Genomic DNA, 18,482 nt, shown 5'->3' with positions numbered 1-18,482 from the left:
CAGGCCCCGGGGGGTCCCAGGGGCCGGGGCTTCTGTGAGCACCCCAATCCCACAGTCGGGACACCGAGGGGACAGTACCCCCCTGGGTCCCAGTGGGGAGGGACCACCTCCGTGAGTCGCCAGGACCCCTGAGCCCATTCTCCCGTGGGTACCAGGCCATAACCACCTGCGTCCTCTGCTCCAGGAGAGCCCCCTGCAGCACGGTGCCTGGAGTGTGCCGGCCACACCCGGGGGCCACACTCGAGCACGGGGGGAGGGGACCGTGTGGCACACTCACCCGCGAGCCCAGGTCCCAGGAATGTGGACGGAGACAGGCTGTCGTGGGGCTCAGGGAAGTGCGTGCCTTCGCCGTAGGCCTGTGGAGAGACACGCGGGCGTGAGGGGAAGCAGGCGGCTAGTGAGTGCCCGACTTGGGACTTGAACCCACGTGTCTGAGCCCAAAGCCACGGGACACCAGGCTGGCACGTGACTTCCCCGTGAGCCTCAGTTTCCCATATACTCCTCACGCTGGAGAGGAGAAAGCCAGGTCTCAGGCCTCACAGAGGTTCCTTACCCGGCTGGGGTCAAAGGAGGAGCTGTTCTGGTCGCCGGTGCCCCAGGAGCCCGAGCCGGGTCGGTCCTCGAGACCTGCAGGGCAAGAGAAGAGAGTCAGGGTCCCCGTCGCCGCCGCTCGATTCTAAACGTGGCTTTGGTCCCCACCGCCTCAGGGACAAGCCCTCATTCGACTCGGCAGGTCTTCTGGGCCCTTCCTGATCCAGCCTGGGCCGAAGCCCATCTGGCCCCACCAACCCCAGCGCTGCCCCTATTTAAACTGCTGACGGGACGCCTGGCCGGCTCAGTTGGTCGAGCGTCTGAATCTGGATTTTGGCTCAGGTCGTGACCTTATGGTCCCGGGATCAAACCCGGCGTCGGGCCCTGAGCTGAGCACGGAGCCTGCTTGGGATTCTCTCTCTCTCTCTCTCTCTCTCTCTCTTTGCCCCTCTACCGCACCCGTGTGCACATACGTGTGCTTTCTCTTAAAAATAAAATCTTAAAAAACGAACCAACTGCCCCTGGTGGGAAGCACCCCCGACATCCCGGCAACTAGCATCCCTTCAGACCCACAGTTCAGACTAATTCTACCAGCTACCTCTGCTGGCAAACTCCTACCCGTCCGTCAAGGCCCCAGCCACTATGCCTGCCCCGGGCAGGGCCCTCCCTCTCAGAGCCTCCTCCCTCCAGCCCCTAGTTTCTCCCTCTGGCCCAGCCCTGACCCCAAGGGACTCGGGCCTCTGCATCAGGCTTAGTCCCTCCTGACCCTGAAGAAAGGTTCACGAGGACGTCAGTGAACGGGTGAAGAGTGACAGATAACCTCTGATCTCAGGCAAGCGGGAGGTTCTCCCTTCCCACCACTGACAATTCAGGAGGGGGGGGGGGGCGTTCCTCGGTGGAAACAACAGCACAGCTGTAACCGACTACCTTCCAGACACAGGCCGGCAGCCCCTTAAGGGTGGAGTGGAGCCCCGGTTAGGTCCGGGCAGAGACAAGGGGCTGCTGCCAGCCCGGTGGACCCCCAAGGCCGACGGCGCAGGGGAGTTAGCCAGAGAGGCAGAGGGCCTGGGTCTGTAGCGGTGGGGTGGGGTGGGGTGGGGTGGGGTGGGGTGGGGCGGGGCGGGGAGGGACCCTTATCTCCCCTAACACTCCCAGGCACCACCCAGTAGGCACAGACCCTTAAGGACCGGGGCTCTAAAGCTCACTGCCTGACAAACACATGCAGAGAAGTCTGGGGGCCCCCAGACTGGCCCCAGGACCACTCTCCACGTGCCTCAGTCTCCCTCTTGTGTAAACAAGAGGAGTATGAACAGACCCTACTCCACAGGACCCGAGTCAGGCTAGAGGGTGACGGGGTGGAGGTTTGTGCCCAGGCCCTAAGTCTCAGCCAGGAAAACCACCTCAGTGGCCCCGGGACCCGACACAGCTGGACTTTGGGGGAGGCTGCAGGAACCCCAGCCCGGATCCTTCCGCCAGCCCACCCAGCCTCCCGTGCTCGTCTTGACCAGAAACTCCTTTCAAATTTCACCCTATTGCGGTGCCTTTGTGTTAATCGTCTCTCCCCAAGCTGGTGTTTAATTGCTACTGGATTTGCATAATTATGCATATTAATCCCTCAGCCTAATGAATATTCATATAGCCCACATACGTTTTATTTTCTAATCAAAAAATCCCAACGCGATTGCAGTGGGGGGCTGCCTTAGCTGGGGTGGGGGTGGGGGCACACCCACAGGGGCTCCCGCAGTCCGGGGGTCTACCCAGCGTTTGCCACCAGGTTTGAGGGTCTGTACCTGAGGTCCCGGACCCCTACCTGGGCTCTGGGAACAGAGCAGCCGGTGAGGCAGGGCGACCTGGGGCACAGTGCCAGCAGCCCGAGCCTCAGTCTCCTTCTGCACCCAACTTGCCAGTTACCCACCCCTTCTGGAGCAGCCCCCACCCGCCGGGGCATCCACAACGTGCCCCTGGAGGCAGCAGACCCCGCAACAGTGAACAGGGAGGCCACATCCGAGACCACAGCAGACCACGTCAGAGGAAACAGCCTCGGCACCCACAGCCCAGCCCCCGCAAAGCCCGGCAGCCTGAGGGGCACCCCAGGACCTGTTGCCCAGGGACTTGCACCCACAGAGCCCATGAGCTCTGGGCAGAGGTAACGGGTGTTGTTCTGTCCTTTCTGGAAAAACCCCTCATGGGCCACTGGCCTCCCCTCTTCTAACGGTGACAAAAACGGGGACGGCCCCTCCCTCCCCCACTGCACGTGATTAATCATACACTTTAATAATCATCATGAATATTCATCACACCCCTCGTTCAAGTTCTAATTAAAACGTACTAATAGAATAAAATGCTGCTGTCAGACTGCAATTTTTTTTACGCCTTTTTTCTTTTCGGCTGCACGGGGCCAAGAGGCTGCCTCAGACTAGAGCAGGAGTGGGATGGGACAGAGCTGAGGGGTGGGGGTGCCCCGCCAGGGCCACGTCTCGGGCCCGAAGTGCCACTTAACCTGCCTGGGCTGCTCTGAGGACAGGGGACCGGAAGCGCTGGGGGGGGGGGGGCGGGGCATGCTGGGCCCTTGGCAGACCCTGGTCCCCACCTGGCGACACGGGGCGGCAACGCTGGTTGGGACCCAGTGGCCCACGGCATGTGCTGGATTCCCCAGAAACTGGGGTGGCATCCTGCAACCCAGGGACCCCCACAAACCCCTTCTGCCTGCTCTTGGTAAATAAAGTTTTACTGACACGTGACCACGCCTGTTTGTTCCTGCAAAGACAGAACAGATTAGCTGCTGGCTCTTTATGGAAAAGCTCAGCCAACCCCAGCAGGAAGGAAGATTCCTGAAGCTGGTTACTCTGTACAAAGAAGCCTGAGCCACAGATGTCGGGACCGGGCGCGAGGCTGGGGCGTGGGGCAGGCAAGACCCAGGTGGTTGTCAGCCCAGCTCAGGTGCCGGGGGGTGGGGCTCAGTCAGTCAGGCATCCAACTTGGGCTCAGATCACGATCTCATGGTTCCTGAGTTTGAGCCCCGTGTCGGGCTCTGCGATGTCAGCACAGAGCCTGCTTAGGATCCTCTCTCTCCCTCTCTCTCTCTGCCCCTCCCCTGCTTGTGCTCGCTCTCAGATTAAATGAACCTAAAAAAAAAAAAAAGACGCCTTAAGAACCGCCACTTGGCAGACGCTCGGGAAATTCGCCCTCTCCAGCTCCCCAGGCGGCCGGTGCACGCTGGGCCCGTCAGCCCCCCTTGGGCCCTTCTGTCTCACCATCAAAATCTTCCCAAGCCGGGGGCTCGTCGGGCAGCACCGAGGGGCTCGTGTGGGGGCAAAACCGACACCAATTTGGACTTGGAGACTGGGGCCGTGCACTCCCACGAGCCAGGGGAGGCCTCTCTTCCTGGGATTTTGGGGGCTAGCCGTTCAATTCCTGTGTCACGCTGGAGCTGGAGAAAAGCTGCGAGGGGCGCAGCGGGCCGAGCCCTGAACCCAGGCTCACTTAGCCTCCGAGTTCCCGGCCCTCTGCTTCGTCCTTTGCCCTGTTCATTTGCAGGAACACTTGGTTTTCTGGGCTGCATGGTTTCACATTTCAGTAAGGTCTCCAGGGCTGGCCACGACCGGAGGCCACCTAACACCCCCCACCCCCTGCTGTTTTCTGGAAAGGAGGAGACATGGCGTGGAAAACAGCAGCAGCAGGAGAGCCCAGCAGTGTGCACACCCCAGGCACTGACGTTCCCACCAGAGGCACCAGGTTCCGAGCGGCTGGGGGCAGGTGCCCCGAGTGGGGGCAGGAAAGCGGGTCCCCTGCTCACAACCCGTGAGCAAGCAGATCGGAGACAGACAGGGAATTGTGGCCACGCCCCACCCTTTGCAAGACCAGGAGGACCCCCAAGCCAGGGGCTCTGCCCCCCCGGCCCCAGCAGCTCGCAGCCCTCCTGTGGATCCCACTCGTATGTGATGCACGGGGAAACGGGGCCCCCCGCTGCAGAAACCGGGCCCCCCGTGGATTTCAGACCCGTGACTGACTCCTAACGGAAAGACCCTCGTCCTGCTTCAGGCTCAAGGGGGACCCATGGGGCATCCGAGTGTGGGGACGGGAGAACCTCCCCAACCTGGGGCCTCCGTGTGGGAAACGGACACAAAACAGAGACACGCGTGGAACACGGAAGAAAGACCAAGATTCCGGAAGATCCGCAACGTCAGCAACAGCCACGAGGCCTCAAGGGAAGGCCCGGAGCTGGCGCGGCTCGTGGAGACGAGGTTTCAGGGAGACAGAAAGCCCGCAAAGCGGCAGCGGCAGGAGGGACGGGGCTCGGGGACCACGCACGGAGGGACGTGGCGGGAGACCCACGCCCACAGAGCTGGCCTTCCGCGACACCGGACTCCGAGGCGCAGCCGACCAAGCATTCCTGGGCCCGGACCCCAAACGGGACGGGGACGAGCGCCGCACACGCGGTCCTGAGCGCAGAAGACGGGCCAGGGCGGCCCCAGAGACGTGGGCGCGGGCGGCCGTCAGCCAGGCGAACCCGCGCGAGGACAGCAGCCACCTCCCGGCCTCGCGGATGGGGAGCGGGGGCACGAAGAGCCCAAGCGGCAGGGTCGGCGCCCCGACGGCCGGGAAGCCCCACAGGACAGGGCGTCCGGCTTCCCCGCTGGGAACGGGAGCTTTGCCGCGGTATTACAAACCCTGGAACAGCCACCCGCGGGGCCGCAGACAGAGCGACCTCCCAGAGCCGATTCCAGAAGGCACACGCCCGCCAGGAGCACGGCAAGGAGAGAGCACCAGGGCAGGAGGGCCCGCGGAGCGCAGGGCTGACGCGCCGGGCAGAGCCACGGGGGGGGGGGCGGGACGCGCATGGGGCAGCCTGGCTCCAAGGCGCCTTCCCGGAGGATGGGCCGGATCGCCCACGAAAACCCCACAGAGGGAGTTCCACGGGCCGTGCCTTGCGGCGGCCAGCACACACACGGGCCCGACCCACGGATGCCAGAGAAGCCGGCGCCGTGCCTGGTCCTGGACGCGACACGCGTGGAAACCGCGATCGGGCTGCGCGTCACACCTCTAGGCCGCGAACGACGACAGAGCAGCCGCTGTGGCAACAACAGGAGGCTCCGGCCACACCCGGCACAGCACCGGCCGCCTTGAGTTAGGCAGTCGCAGAAGGAGCACCCGCTCCCTGCCTGGAAGCCAGAGGTCTCCACGGGAGCCTGACACCACGAGCACCTCTTCCAGACAAACGACAAGTGGGTCTAAGAAGTAACGAGACATGCATTTCGGTGGCCAGCGGAACGAACGCGCACGCGCACACACAGCGAGTGGGGGAGGGGAAGAAGTCCGGGGGAGGAGAGCAGTCTGACGGCAGAACCAAGTCCGGAGGAAAGCGAACACGACGAGAGAGGAGGCAGCTTAACCGAGGACGAAGAACGAGAAGGAAAACCAAGCAGGCTGGGAACCAAGATGGGGCCTGCCTGCTCACACACCACGACCCGTGGCCGCGCAGCTCCTGGAAGGCTGACGCGTTAGCCACCTTCAAACGTGTCCGAAGTGAGATCTTCTCCTGAGAAAACGCCACAGTTGACAGGAGGCAGGGACACAACCTCAACAGGCCCATCGCTGCAGGACCAAATGTGGCTCGAGAAAGCATCCAAGGCAAAGAGGGCGGAGGGTGGTTCCCCAGCGCCCGCGGTCCCGCCCGTCAGAGACTGTTCCCGAGCCGGGTCCAGGCACGGGCCCCACGCACCCTGGGGACGAGGGCAAAGTGAGGAACGTCCCAGGGGAGAAAAAGGGCCGAGGACAGTGCCAGGACATGGCAGAGGAGGACCGCCGAGGGCCGGACCACGACGCCCTGACCACACTCACGGATGGCCACGTGTGACCAGAAGGCAACGCCCCGAGACTGATACACACACACACACGTGCGCACACGGGAAGATCTATCTCAGAGCCACAGCCTGCGTCAGACCCGGCCCCGCTGACGAGCCGACAGCAGGCGCCGGAGGATGGCCCCGCTGCACCCAGAAAACGAAGCCCAGGCAAAACTGCGAATCATTAAGGGGTGTCGACCCGGTAGAGGCAAACCACACAGAAACCTCTCCGACACCTCGACGACCCTCACCGGAGGAGCAGGGGCGGGAAAAACAAAAGCACGCAAGAACCAACCGCCCCATGCTTCAGCTTCCAAGGTTTATCCTCTTCTTCTAATATTTTACTCACTTTACACTTGAGACAGACCGCACGCGTGTACGAGCAGGACAGGGGCAGAGAGAGGGGGAGACACAGAATCGGAAGCGGGCTCCAGGCTCCGAGCCGTCAGCACAGAGCCCGACGGGGGCTCCAACTCATGGGCCGTGAGATCGTGACCTGAGTCGAAGTCGGACGCTCAACCGACTGAGCCCCCCAGGCGAACCTCCAAGGTTTATTCTTAAAGCCCTAAGGGTCAACACAAAAAACCTACACGGACGGGGAAGGAACCCGGGAAACAGTGCTGTGGAGACAGCTCCTCCCGGAGTCTCCGTGAGTTTCACAGGGCGGGGTGGGAGCGGGCGCGAGGGATTATTCCCGAGAGTCTGCGGAGGCACAGCTGAGGGGGGACCAGGGCACCCCGGGAGCACTGGGCGGCCACAGACAGTTCACGGCTGCCCCGCCCACCCGCCTGCACCCGAGGACGCGCCCTTCCAACCACCCTGAGGCGTCCTGGGCCTGAGTCTCCCGCTGACACACAACACGCCTCTCTCCGCTTGATCCGTCCTGGCGAGGGGTCCTTCCCCCGAGCACGACTCTGGCCATGCCCGCGAGTCCACCCCACCTGCGGGTTTGAGTGCCGGCTTTAACCCAACAGGTAGGTTAGAAGGAATTTCAGCCTTTCCGAGAGGCCAGACCTTTTCTACTTTCTGGCCTCTTGTCTCCTTCTCGTTTCACTGCCCTGTTACCACAGAACACGGTCTGTGCTCCCGTCTTTCCTTCTCGTTCGTCAGATGTCGCGCTGTGACCGGTACGTGGTCAATCTTCATAAAGGGGGTGTGGTCCGGATGTCCCGGGCCCGGCCTTTCGAGGGCACGTGCTTCTACCAAGGACAGGCCCTCCTCGGAACTACCCGGAAGCTCTTATGTGCCCTCTGCCAGCCTCTCCATCAGTGGCTCAGGCCCAGGCCCGGGGCCGGGGCCGGGACCAGGACCAGGACCAGGACCAGGGCTGCGGGGGGGGGGGGGGGGGGGGGGTTGTCATGAGCAGTCCCAAAGGTGAGCCCACGTGTGCACACAGCTGGGAACCTAGATCACTAACCGCCCACTTTCGCGTGTCTGCTCCACCCAGGACGGCCAGAAGCTTTCCTGCCCTCCTCCAGTGTTCCCACACACTCCTCTGCCTGACCCAGCAAGGAGCAGGCGCCTCCACGACCCTCACGTCTGCACTGCTGAATGGACCGTGTCACCTAAGGATTTTTCAGAAGTGGCACCCAGGGTAGGACCCCGCAAACGAACAAGATCCGACAACGTAAAAATAACCGTAAAACACCGAGACGTGCTAAAACTCTCCACCGTTAACGAGCTATAATTAAGAAAAAAGCTGCAGCCCCGGTCACAAAAGAATGACGTCCTTCCTACATAAAGAACTCTCGCAAATTCCAAGAGCAGCACAGGGCAGGGCTAAAGGAAGCTGCCGAGAGGCAGCGCTGGGTGGTTTCTCGGGACGGTTAATACACTTGGGAGTTTCATCTTCCCTGTGAAGACTCGCGCAGGGTCCAGGCTTTGCGCCTGGAGCGTAGTACGTAAAAACCACCGAAGGCTGTCGTCACCAACACGTGTCATCGCTGCCGGTGTCCCGCTGGTCGGGCAACAACACAGAAGGAAGTGATGCGGCCGGCAACTTGGATGGGTCTCCGGGGAATCCCACTCGGCCAAAAAAAAAGCCAATCTCAGAAGGTTCCGTGCCGTACGGTTTCGCGTACGCGACGTTCTCAACGTGACAAAACCGTGAGCCGGATGATGGTAAGTCAGCTGTCGCCAGCGCAGTGGGGACAGGCGGTGGGTCAACGGGCCACACGTGGGGTGAGGCGCACAGGACCGCCCCGCACACCTGTGCAGACACGCGTGTGCACAGCACAGGAGACCGGACGACTCTGTGCGGTACCGAGGTCAGCTCCCACACCACGGACGAGACCACCGCGGGGGGAGAGGGCTGCACTCGACCTCCGGGACAGGTCTTCGCAAGCTCCTGTCCATCGACGAGGACTTCAAAACAGATGATCGATTCCCAAAAGGGCTCAAGACGGTAACGGAAAATTCATCAAGAACTCACACTTTTGAAAAGTCGGCCAGCCAACCGTCTTTAATCACGTAAACGCCCACTGAAACGGCGGATTCCTGGTCGCCTACCAGGCCGGAGAGCTTTGAGGACAGTGCCGGCTGAGCGCAGGGCCCCGGACGGACGTTCTCGCCGGGAGCTCACCAGGGACACCTTCGGCAGCCAGTGCTGGCGCAGCGCTCACCGGGACCTGGTGCGCAGCGTCTGTCCGAGTGCCGGAGACCTACCCTGAGCACGTGTTCTGTCCCCGAGCGCGCAAAGCAGCAAGCCAGGGAAGCCACGCGGGAAAGAGCTGTCCCCAGCTCGGCAGCAAGCACTTCCTGATGCCCCGCGGCCCGGGCCCCTGGTTTCTGGCGCCAGAGAGCTCTCGCCCCAGGCCTTCCCGCAAGGGGGCCAACACAAGTATTCGCCCTTTCGGCGTCCCCCCCCCCCCCCATCCTAACCAGAAAATCCCACCTCCGGTAGGCTGTTTCCACTTCCCTCTTTTTTCCGAAACAAAGACCGCGCGGACGGACCCCCAAACACGGCTGCCGCCGGACTCTGCAACCACTCAGCTTCGACCTGAACCACGTTCACAGGCCTCCCACCAGGCTGGCGCCACGGACCGCTTGCCACACCAGGATGCGGCAGCAGGACCAGAAGGGGCACGGGGCCGGCGCGCCACCAGCCGCTCGCAGCCCCTGCGAGCACGCACCCGGGCCCCCCCGCTCCCGACAGAGGGGGACCCGCCCCTCTCCCGGGCCTCCAGCACCAGCAGGGAGAAGCCTCGGTGGGGGCCGGCCCCCGCCTCCGGCTCCCCGGTCCCCCGGTCCCGGGCCCAGAGGGTCCCAAGACACACCCCCATCCCTGTTTACAAAGCACTCACGCCCACAAGCTCACTGAATCATCTGGCCACAGCCAGATGTCCTTTTACAGATGAGCAAACTGAGGCTCAGTCATGCCACCCACCACAGGTGACACAGCACGTCCTGTGCCTGGGGCGGCAGTGAGGAGCGGCCCTGAAGCTCGGGTCTTGGGGCCCCCCGTCCCACGCCCTGGTGCCTGCTGAAGCGAGGGCTCGGGCCGCAACGACCACACGACATCCATCCAGGGCAAGGGGCCGGGGGGGGGGGGGGGGGAGAGACGGGGCAAGACCATCCCCGTCCAAAGGGGTCGGGGCAGGGCCAGAGGGCAGGCCAGCCTGGAGGCGCCCCTCGGCTTCGGGGACTCGGGGCTGCTGTCCAAGGGGACACTGAAGAGAAAAGGCAGCGGGGGCAGCAGCCTGGGGGAGGGGGAGGGGAGGGGCACGTGCCTGTGCCGTGCACCTCCTCCCAGGAGGCCCCCAGGGCCTGACCGTGTGCCCCCAGCAGAGAAAGGGTAGCACACCGGCTCCCGGGAGAGGTTTCTAGGGGGAGGGGGCGGGATGGCCTGTGGGGACTTCCGTATCCCAGAGAGGACTCTGTCCAGCCCTGCAGCCACTTCCTCAGGCAGAGGGGAAGGCCAGCACCGGCGGGGGATGGGAGGACACAGCACGATGTCCCTCCCTTCGTTGGGGGGGGGGGGTGGGGGGAGGCTGAGCACAAACCACCCTTGAAAACCCCCTCCTCCAGCCAAAGCACACGGGATGCCCCGATGGAATTCACGGACGACTCCAAGAAAGAATCTTCTATTCCAAATCCCAGAGTCACAGAAAAACACGGTCCCGATCCTGAGACCCCAGAAAGATGGCCAAGTTGCCCAAGTCCTCTCATCTCCCTGAAGGGCTCCCCCAAATCCCACCAAACAGGGTAGACTCCTCAACGTGCACAAGGCATCACTCTCTGCCCAGAGCCCTCCATGGCTCCCACCTCCTGGGCAAAAGCCCAAGTCCTCCCAGAGACCCCAAAGGCCCGGAACAACCTGCACCAGCCCCTTCTCTCTTCCTCTAACACGTCAACCCAGATCCTGCCCCAGGACCTTTGCAAGAGCTGTACCCTCTGCCTTGAACCCTTTGGTCTCCACTCAAACATCACCTCCTTAGAGACTGTCCCCGACCACCTTGGCTTTGAGACAGTCTCCTCCCTGACGCCTCCTGTGTGTTCCTTGAGCAGAAAAGAACGGTCTGTCCCTCCCCCCCAACCATGTCAGGGGCCTTCAGTGCCCGGGGAGAGTAACCAATTCATCCAGGTTTGCCAAAGACCTAGTTTGAATGCTCAAAATCCCCAATCCCGGGAACACCCACCCCTGGGTCCTCGGCAGGATGGCTGGTCACCCCAGTGTCAGATCCTGTATACGAGAGACTCGTAACACGAGCTTAGAAAAAAAACAGCCAGAAGCTGGGCCTTTCTCCGGACTCACAAGGTGAGCAAGAGTTAGCAAAACCTAGATTCCGTGTCTCGTATCTTCTGGACCTCAGTTTCCCCCTTCAACTGGAGACCCAAGGCCCGCTGAGGCCACGGGGACCTGGGAGGCTCCAGTCCTCACCTCACGTGTGCCCCACTGTAACACAGGCCCCCCACCCCCAGCGGCCCGCCCCCAAACACCTCCTCCTCTGGTTCCGAGTCTGAGAGTGCCTCTGGTTCCGCACCCCCACCCTGTGCCGTCCCGAGGCAGCGGAGTCCTACCTGAGCCTCCAAACTGGGCACCAGCCAGAGGGGTGGGCCGGCCCTTGCCGTTGGCCCCTGGCAACGGGAACATCTGTGGGGAGAGAGAGAGAAGTGAGTGTGGGGGCTGGGCCATCCACGGGAGACCCCAGGGGAGAGAAGGCAGAAGGCCCACACTGCACGCAGAAAAGGCCCTTCCAGCAAAGCCCGAAGGCACAGTCTGTGCCAGTGATGGAGATCTGGTAGGGTCTCAAAGCTGTCAGGGTGCCCGGCTGGGGGAGCACACGCCTCGATTCGGGGTTGGGAGTTTACTTAAAAGATGACCGTTAAAAAAAAAAACAAAAAAACCCCAAAAACACCAGAAAAACAAACCCCAAACCTCTGCTGTCTATGCAGTTTGTTTTGGGGCCGGCGTCACCGATCTCTGCACTTAAAATGGTTTATCCGCCCTTAGAAACGACACCAAGTTTTCCTTAGGTTTCCTCCTGAGGGAGCCGGATCATTCACACTCCACGAGCGTGGGGGCAGCGAGGCGCAGGGGAGCTCAGGCCTTCCCCGAGGCCGGAAGCACCTCCCGTGTGCCCCTGACCCTGAGCAGCACGCAGCCTGGCCACTGGGCGGGAGGAGGGTGGCCTGGGCCAAGTGTCCCCCACATGCCAGATTCTGCACTCAGGGGCTACCCGGGGCCCTCATCACCAGGCTAGGCATCAAGAGAAACTGAGGCCCGAAAGGACAGGAAGCTGGAGGCATGTGGGAAAGGCTGCAGCACCCCCCCGACAGGTGACTGAGTGGTTCTCCCTAGCACCTCCGGCCCCTACCCCACCCCCACCCCCGGTTACCCGATGGGCGTTAAGTCCCTGGAGATTAAACAGCTTAGCAAGATGAGCCAGGAAAACCCAACATCAACAAACCCCTTTGCCACACAAAAACAAAACCTGTCCCATCCCTGCACCGAGTCTAGGTTCTCTAGATTCCACCTAAGGCCCGACTGATCACGAGTGGGTGGAATCAGGGCCAGGGGCTCATCGGGGACCTGCTGATGCTCCCACCTCCCACCTCCCACCCCACCCCACCCCACCCACCAGGGGGTCAGGGCAGGGGGCCTGCGGGCAGGACTCTCAGGCCAGCACAGCAGGCCTGGGGAGGGCCCCGGTAAGTGGGGTCCTGTCCCCACGCCCCATTCTACAGGAAGGAAACGGAGGCCACGTGCTCACCTGGCCCCGCGGGCGCAGGAGCAGAGCCTCATGGGAGGCGTGGAGCCTGGCGTGGAGCCTGGCGGGAAGCAGGTTCTCAGTGGGTCTGCGCCCCCTCCTGGGGGCGTGGCTGTGCTCATTCAACTGGCCCAGCCTCCCCAGGGCCCTGTTCTCCCGGAAAAGGCCCTGTCCCACTGGGTAAACTGAGGCCTGCAAGGAGAGATGGGTTGGCCTGAGCCAGGACCGGAAGTCACCAAGCCCCTGGGGGAATGGGGGCCCCACGCCAAGTGTCTGGTTTGTCCTCTAGGGTACCAGGGGCTCCGCGGATGTGGCACTTGCCACCGGGGCACTGACAAGGCCCCTCGTACCCTGCAGCCTGCCTTCTCTTCCGTGAAATGGGCTCGGGGCCCTGAGCACGTGGGAGGCGGAAACCCCATCACACGAGGGCCCCGTGGGCGCACGGGAGCCTCTGCCAGTGCTACCTCCCTCCGGGCTACCGAGCCGCGTCACCGGACGAGCGATGCCCGCGGCACGGCCCCGGCCCCTCATCGGCCTGCTCGGGGAGCGACCGCTGTAACACCGTGGCTCCCACCTTCCTTCCTCCCCTTCTGACGGCAGCCTCTCCCACCACTTCCCGTGACCCGGCCCCGGCGAGCCTTCCCCTTGGAGGTCTTCCCTCTTCCAGTCTGAACCCGGCTATTTTAAAAAATGTAAACCAGCTCAGTTTCTCGGAGGCAGGCGGGAGGGGGCAGCTCCAGATGGACAGAAGGGGAGGTGGGAGATGAGCCGGGGAGCGGCCTCCGTGCTCTGGCCAGGCCTCCCTCCCTGCAACAGCACAGACGGTGCGTGGAAATCCAGCTCCCAGGTCCCTCCGGGGGAGGCACAGAACACCTTAACCCTCAGTCTCAATTTCCTCACCTGCGAAACGGGTTGTGAGCTGGAAACACGTGCACGCGCGAGATGTTTGGACCCACCAAGCACAAGGGGCAGGGGAACCAGGGGCTCAGGGCTCCTGGACAGATGAGGCGAAGGGGCCAGGTCTGAACCCATGCCCACCCCCACCCCAGTCTGTTCCAGCCCAATAGTCTGTGACTTGTCAGTTTAACAAAAAAAAAGAAAAAGAAAGAAAAAAACTGAACCGCACTCTAGGTTACTCAGCCGGGAAAGCAAAAATAAAACGGGGCTTAAAAATGGCTCAAAAATACCAGTACGGCCCTTCCGGAGCTGTAGCCCCTCTGTCCCATGGGCTGTGTTTTTCCACAGGATGGCTGGTGTCGTTTCGGTTCGGGGACTTTTGTTTTCGACAGGCCTCCGTGGCCGGGGCCTCGTACTGGCACAGGAGTGAATTCACACCGAAAGCGCCCTCCCCCAACGTTTCAAATGGGTCTAGCGCTTGCCTGGGAGGTGCGGGAGCGGGACAGATGAATCGTGCGCGCACACGCACGGTGCGGAGTTTCTGAAGAAAACGCTGGCCACCCCGACACTTGGGACAGGTGGCCCACGGCACAGATGGGCAAACGGAGCCCCCTGGTCCTTCACAAGGCGTCCCGGCTCCAGTCACCGAAGGAGCTCTGGCTCCCAGCCTCACCGGGCCCTGCTGAGCTGTGTGGCGTCGGGAAGCCAGCACCCCTGGGAAACTCCGTCCAGCCAGGCAGGACACAGGCGTTCCGGGAAGCATGAGGGAGACTGCCACCCGGGCCTGCCTCCCTGTGACAGCCAGGACAGCAGTGACAGCAGCAGCTCCTGCTACCCTGGGATGCCCACGCTCTCCAGATCTCTGACCGCCTGCCCGCTGCTCCCCTCCCGACCATCGCACGAGCTGCCATGTGGATGAATAACCGAGGTCTTAGACCTCCAACACCCGTGTCCCTGCCTCACTCGAAAGGGCCCCCACACCCGTCACCTGGTGCTAGGCACCTTTTTCTTTTTGAGTCCACGCTGGAATAAATAACCCTGATCACACCCATTTTCCAGATCAGAAGACCAAGGCCGCTGCTTACCCACAACCAATGCACCCCAATTCCCCCAACCAGCCCCCCACCAGACCCCTCCGCCCAACCAACGTTGAGGCTCGGCTCTTGACTGCTGGGGTACTTCTGGCAGAAGCTTCTTTCCCAGGAACCCTGGGTGCGCAGACCCACACTGAGGCAGAGGAGGCACCCAGGAAGGCAGGGCCCTGGCTTACCATGCTGAAATCCAGGAGATCACTGAGCTCCTTGTCCGTGCCCACGGGTGCCATCCTCTGTGGCTGGTTCATTCTCCAGTGGCAATGGTGGGCTCAGGGGGCAGGATGGGCACCTCGGCCCTAGAGACGGCCCTACAAGAGCAGAGGAGACAGACACACAGAAAAACAGAGAAAAAGAAGAGGTCTGAGTGACCAAAACAAGAGGCAGACAGATGGGGAACCGGGGAGCTATTTAAAAAGCCCTTCCTCTAAAGGCCCGGAGGGCTTGGGTCTTCCCAGAAGGAGCCCCTTCACGACCCTGGGGGTGGGGGCAGGGCAGGCAGGACTGGGTTTGGGCCCCTGGAGACCTCTCCCCAGAGCCCTTGGGGAGTCTGAAGGATGGTGGGGGTGGGGGTCGAGAACCTGCAAACACACACTCCCTAAACTCCCTCCTAGACCACCAGGGAATCAGTTGCAAATTTTAAACTGGATGCAGGGTGGGAGTGGTCCCTTCCCCAGTAGGCCAGAACCCGCCCCTCTCCCCACATCTCTCCTTTCCAACCCCCCCCCCCACAGGCTTCCCCACCGCCTCTCTCCCACACCCGCCAGGGAAGGGGGAGGGGGGCCCAGGCTGCATCCCAGGGGAAATTTTGTGACCCCCCCCCCCGCCCCACAAGCAGCTGTCACAGCGTGCTGAAAACCAGGTTACCCCAAACTCAAACGCAAAAAGAAGTCTCGAACAAAAAAAAAAGCAAGGCAGTTTGGTGGGGTGCCCTGTGCAGAGACCTACCTACAAAGCTTCCCTCCACCCTTAACTTCCTACCCCCACACAGAAAAACAACAGAACTCAAAAAAAGAGAAAAAAAAAAAAAAACACAATCCTAGGTTGTTTTATTGTCACGACGTATCCGGGAATTATTTTTAAGCAACTTTGAAAACATCCCTTGCCTCCCGCTGGAGGGGGGTGGAGAGGGGGTCCCCCAAACCAGGGTTTCCCCCGCACGGTCCCAGGGGCCTCCGCTCTACAACGGGGGTGGAGAGTCACCTGCCTGGCCCCATCCCCCGCAGAGAAGGGAACGGAATATGTCTCCGTCGTCCCGCGGACAGAACGCGGGGCCCCTCCGGCTTCGCTGCCGAGCTCCCAGGCTGGGGGTGGCCCCACGGAAACCACGCAGGCTGCGAGGGAGAGGGGGTTCCAAGGTCGAGGGAGACCCAACTCCAGGAGCGGAGGAACCCCCGCTTTGTTTGCCAACCAGGGGCGAGGTGTGAAACGGCCGCCCCGGCGCACCCCCTCCCCCAAGTCCTCCCTCTCTCGCAGGGCGTGTGAAACTGACTTTGTTGAGGAGTACGAAACCGCACTTTTTTGTGGGGTGGTTGAAACCGATTTCAGGGCCGACCCGGGGGAGGGGGGCACTGGAAACTTGTGGGGTGTCGCCGGACCTCGGGGGGCTGCAAACGGGCTCGGGGCGCAGAGGGCCCGGCCGCCGGCCCCAGGGGGAGGCCCCCGCGCCCGCGCGCCCCGCCCGCCGCGCCCCGCCCCCACCCCCCCGCCGCGGCCGGTGCAGGCGCGCGGCCCGGGGGCCTTTGAAGCCGGGCCGCCGCCGCCCCGGGCCGCGCTAACGCGGAGCAGATGTTCGCGGCCCCCGCCCCCCCCGCCCGGCCCGGCCCGGCCCTCAACCTGCGCCCGCGGGCCGCGCCGCCGCACCTTCCCCGCCAGACAAAAGGCCGCCCCCCCGCCCCCCACCAACTCCGGCGCCGGCGGAGGGGGCCCCGCCGCGGCCCCGCCCGCCGCGCCGCAAACTTTCGCCAAGTGCGGCCCGGCGGGCGGGGGGCGCGCCGCCGAAAGTTGGAGAACAATGACGCCCGGCCCGCGGCGCGGCGGGGGCGAACTCCCGGACGGCGCCCCCGCCCCAACTTCCCCGGGCCCGCGGCGGCGGCGGCGGCTGGGGGGGGGGGGACGGCGGGGGCGGGGGGGGGCGACCAACTTCGCACAAAGCCACCGGGCCCGCAGTCCCGGCGTGCTCACCTGCTCGGCGCTGCCCGGCCCGCAGTGCGCGGGGGGCGGCGGCATGAACGGCCCCCCCGGACAAAGGGGCGTCGCGCCGGGCCCCCGAGGGTCGCGCGTGGGCGGCGGCAGCGGCGCGCGTGGCCCGGCCCTCCCCGCGGCCCGCCCCGAGGGGCCCGTGCGCGGCCGGGACGCTGGCGGGGGCGGCGTGTGAGGAGCTCGCGGTGCCCGCCGCCCGCGTCGCTGGGCTCGGTCCGGCCCGCTACGCTCGCGGCCGCCGCCGCTGCCTCATCTTCCTGCGGCGGGAGACATGTTCCGCCCCCCGCCCCGCGCGCTGCCCCGCCCCCGCCAGGCCCCGCCCGCGCCCCGCCCCGCGCCCCGCCCGGCGTCGCTGCGGATCCCTCCGCCGCCGCCGCCCGCTCCGCCCGCGCCGGTCTCCGCGGCTCGCCTTCCAGCGCGCCCGCGGCAGCGGCTGAGGCTCGTGAGGCCCGGGCTCTAGGAGCAGGGGCGCCCGGCCGGGCCTCCAGCAAAAGGCTCGGGGAGGGGGCCGGGACTATCTTCCAGCGCGGAGGCGCACGCAGGCTGGAACACACCCGTGACGCAAGTGGGAGGGGAACGTGAGATGGAAAGATAAGACACGGCAGCAGTGGCCAATCGGAGGGCGCGAAACCGTGATTGGCGGGCTCGTCGGCCATTTCTGGGGCTGCCCCGCCCCCTGCCCCGCCTCCGCGGCGTCTAGCGAAGAAGGAGGTGGGACTCTCGGAGCGTTAGGCCTAGAGAACCGGTGGGGGGGGGGGTGTGGGTTTTGGGGTTTTATTTGTCAGGTTTGCTTTGCCGCCCGCGCGGCCTCTTGGGCTGGGTCGTGTCTCAGTTCCTAGGGCTGGCCCCTGGTGCTGGCTGTTGAGAGCGGGCATCCATGTCCGGAGGACAGGATTTGGACCCATTTTGTTGGTAGAGCAATGGAAGCCAGCTCGGTTTCAGGGTCAGAGAGGCCCACAGGGAACCCGCACTGTGCGTGCCTCTGACTTGCTGGTTGCTTTGGCCTACCTGATTCTCAAGTTTGCTCCTCTGTGAAACGGAATCTGGACGCAAGCCTTTTGGTTCTCAGCGGGCTGTCTGTCTTCTGGGGTCTGAAACTCTTCCCGCCTCCAGGGGCAATTCAGCTTTTGAGGACCACAGACCCTTCAGAAAGGGGATGATAAGATTATAAATGAAAATATGACAAGCTCTCGTGACTTCCTGGGTCCCCAGAAAGCCACATTCCCTTCCAGGCCTGGGAAGAAGCCATCATCCTCCTGGCCCACTGGGCTCTCGCCACCAGGGGCCTCTTTGCTGGTTTGGAAGCTGCCAGACTCCTTCTCACCTCCGGGCAGGCCCCGTTGTCCTTGCGCTGCCCTCTGTCTGGCATGTTTTTCCACTCACACCTGGAAACCCCAAATCACCACAGTTCAGTGCTGCTCCCGGCCCAGGAAGAAAAGAGGGGGTCCAGGGTGAGGAGTGAGTGGAGGGCTCAGGGGCCTCCTAGTAAAGGCACAGGCCCCTCACGCTGCACCCCTAGTAGGCTGACCCTGATCCTTTCTAGCTCAGAGAAGCTCCCTGTGCCGCACGCCTGGAGAGGGAGGTGTGGGTCTTGGGGTCTGGGTTCGAATTCCTCATTCCTTCCCGCCTCACTGCGACCTTGCGCAAATTCTTGACCCTCTCTGGGCCTCAGTTTCCCCCTCAGGAAAATGGAAGGCACAGCGATG

General features: G+C 63.4%; 1 protein-coding gene across 14 annotated transcripts in view; it reads right to left on the bottom strand.

Annotated features, from left to right (window-relative positions):
• Positions 1–17,066, bottom strand: part of TCF3 (transcription factor 3) — a 31,274-nt gene extending 14,208 nt beyond the window's left edge. For 6 of the 14 annotated variants that reach the window (XM_053220203.1, XM_053220204.1, XM_053220199.1 and 3 more), the window contains exons 1-5: positions 16,759–17,065; positions 14,754–14,885; positions 11,397–11,469; positions 554–627; positions 278–356 (exon numbers count right to left, since the gene is read on the bottom strand). In XM_053220203.1, the coding sequence (XP_053076178.1) occupies positions 278–356; positions 554–627; positions 11,397–11,469; positions 14,754–14,825 (298 nt within the window). In that variant the 5' untranslated portion in view covers positions 14,826–14,885; positions 16,759–17,065. Of the gene's footprint in view, positions 1–277; positions 357–553; positions 628–11,396; positions 11,470–14,753; positions 14,886–16,758 lie in introns of all 14 variants that reach the window. The other 8 variants (XM_053220207.1, XM_053220206.1, XM_053220205.1 and 5 more) reach the window with 3 other exon arrangements.
• Between the last annotated feature and the right edge of the window lie 1,416 nt (positions 17,067–18,482).

Source organism: Acinonyx jubatus, chromosome A2 (assembly GCF_027475565.1).
Source record: "Acinonyx jubatus isolate Ajub_Pintada_27869175 chromosome A2, VMU_Ajub_asm_v1.0, whole genome shotgun sequence".
Taxonomy (NCBI): Eukaryota; Metazoa; Chordata; class Mammalia; order Carnivora; family Felidae; genus Acinonyx; species Acinonyx jubatus.
The sequence above is the reverse complement of the archived record's forward strand: the minus strand, read 5'-3'. Positions and strand labels throughout refer to the sequence as shown.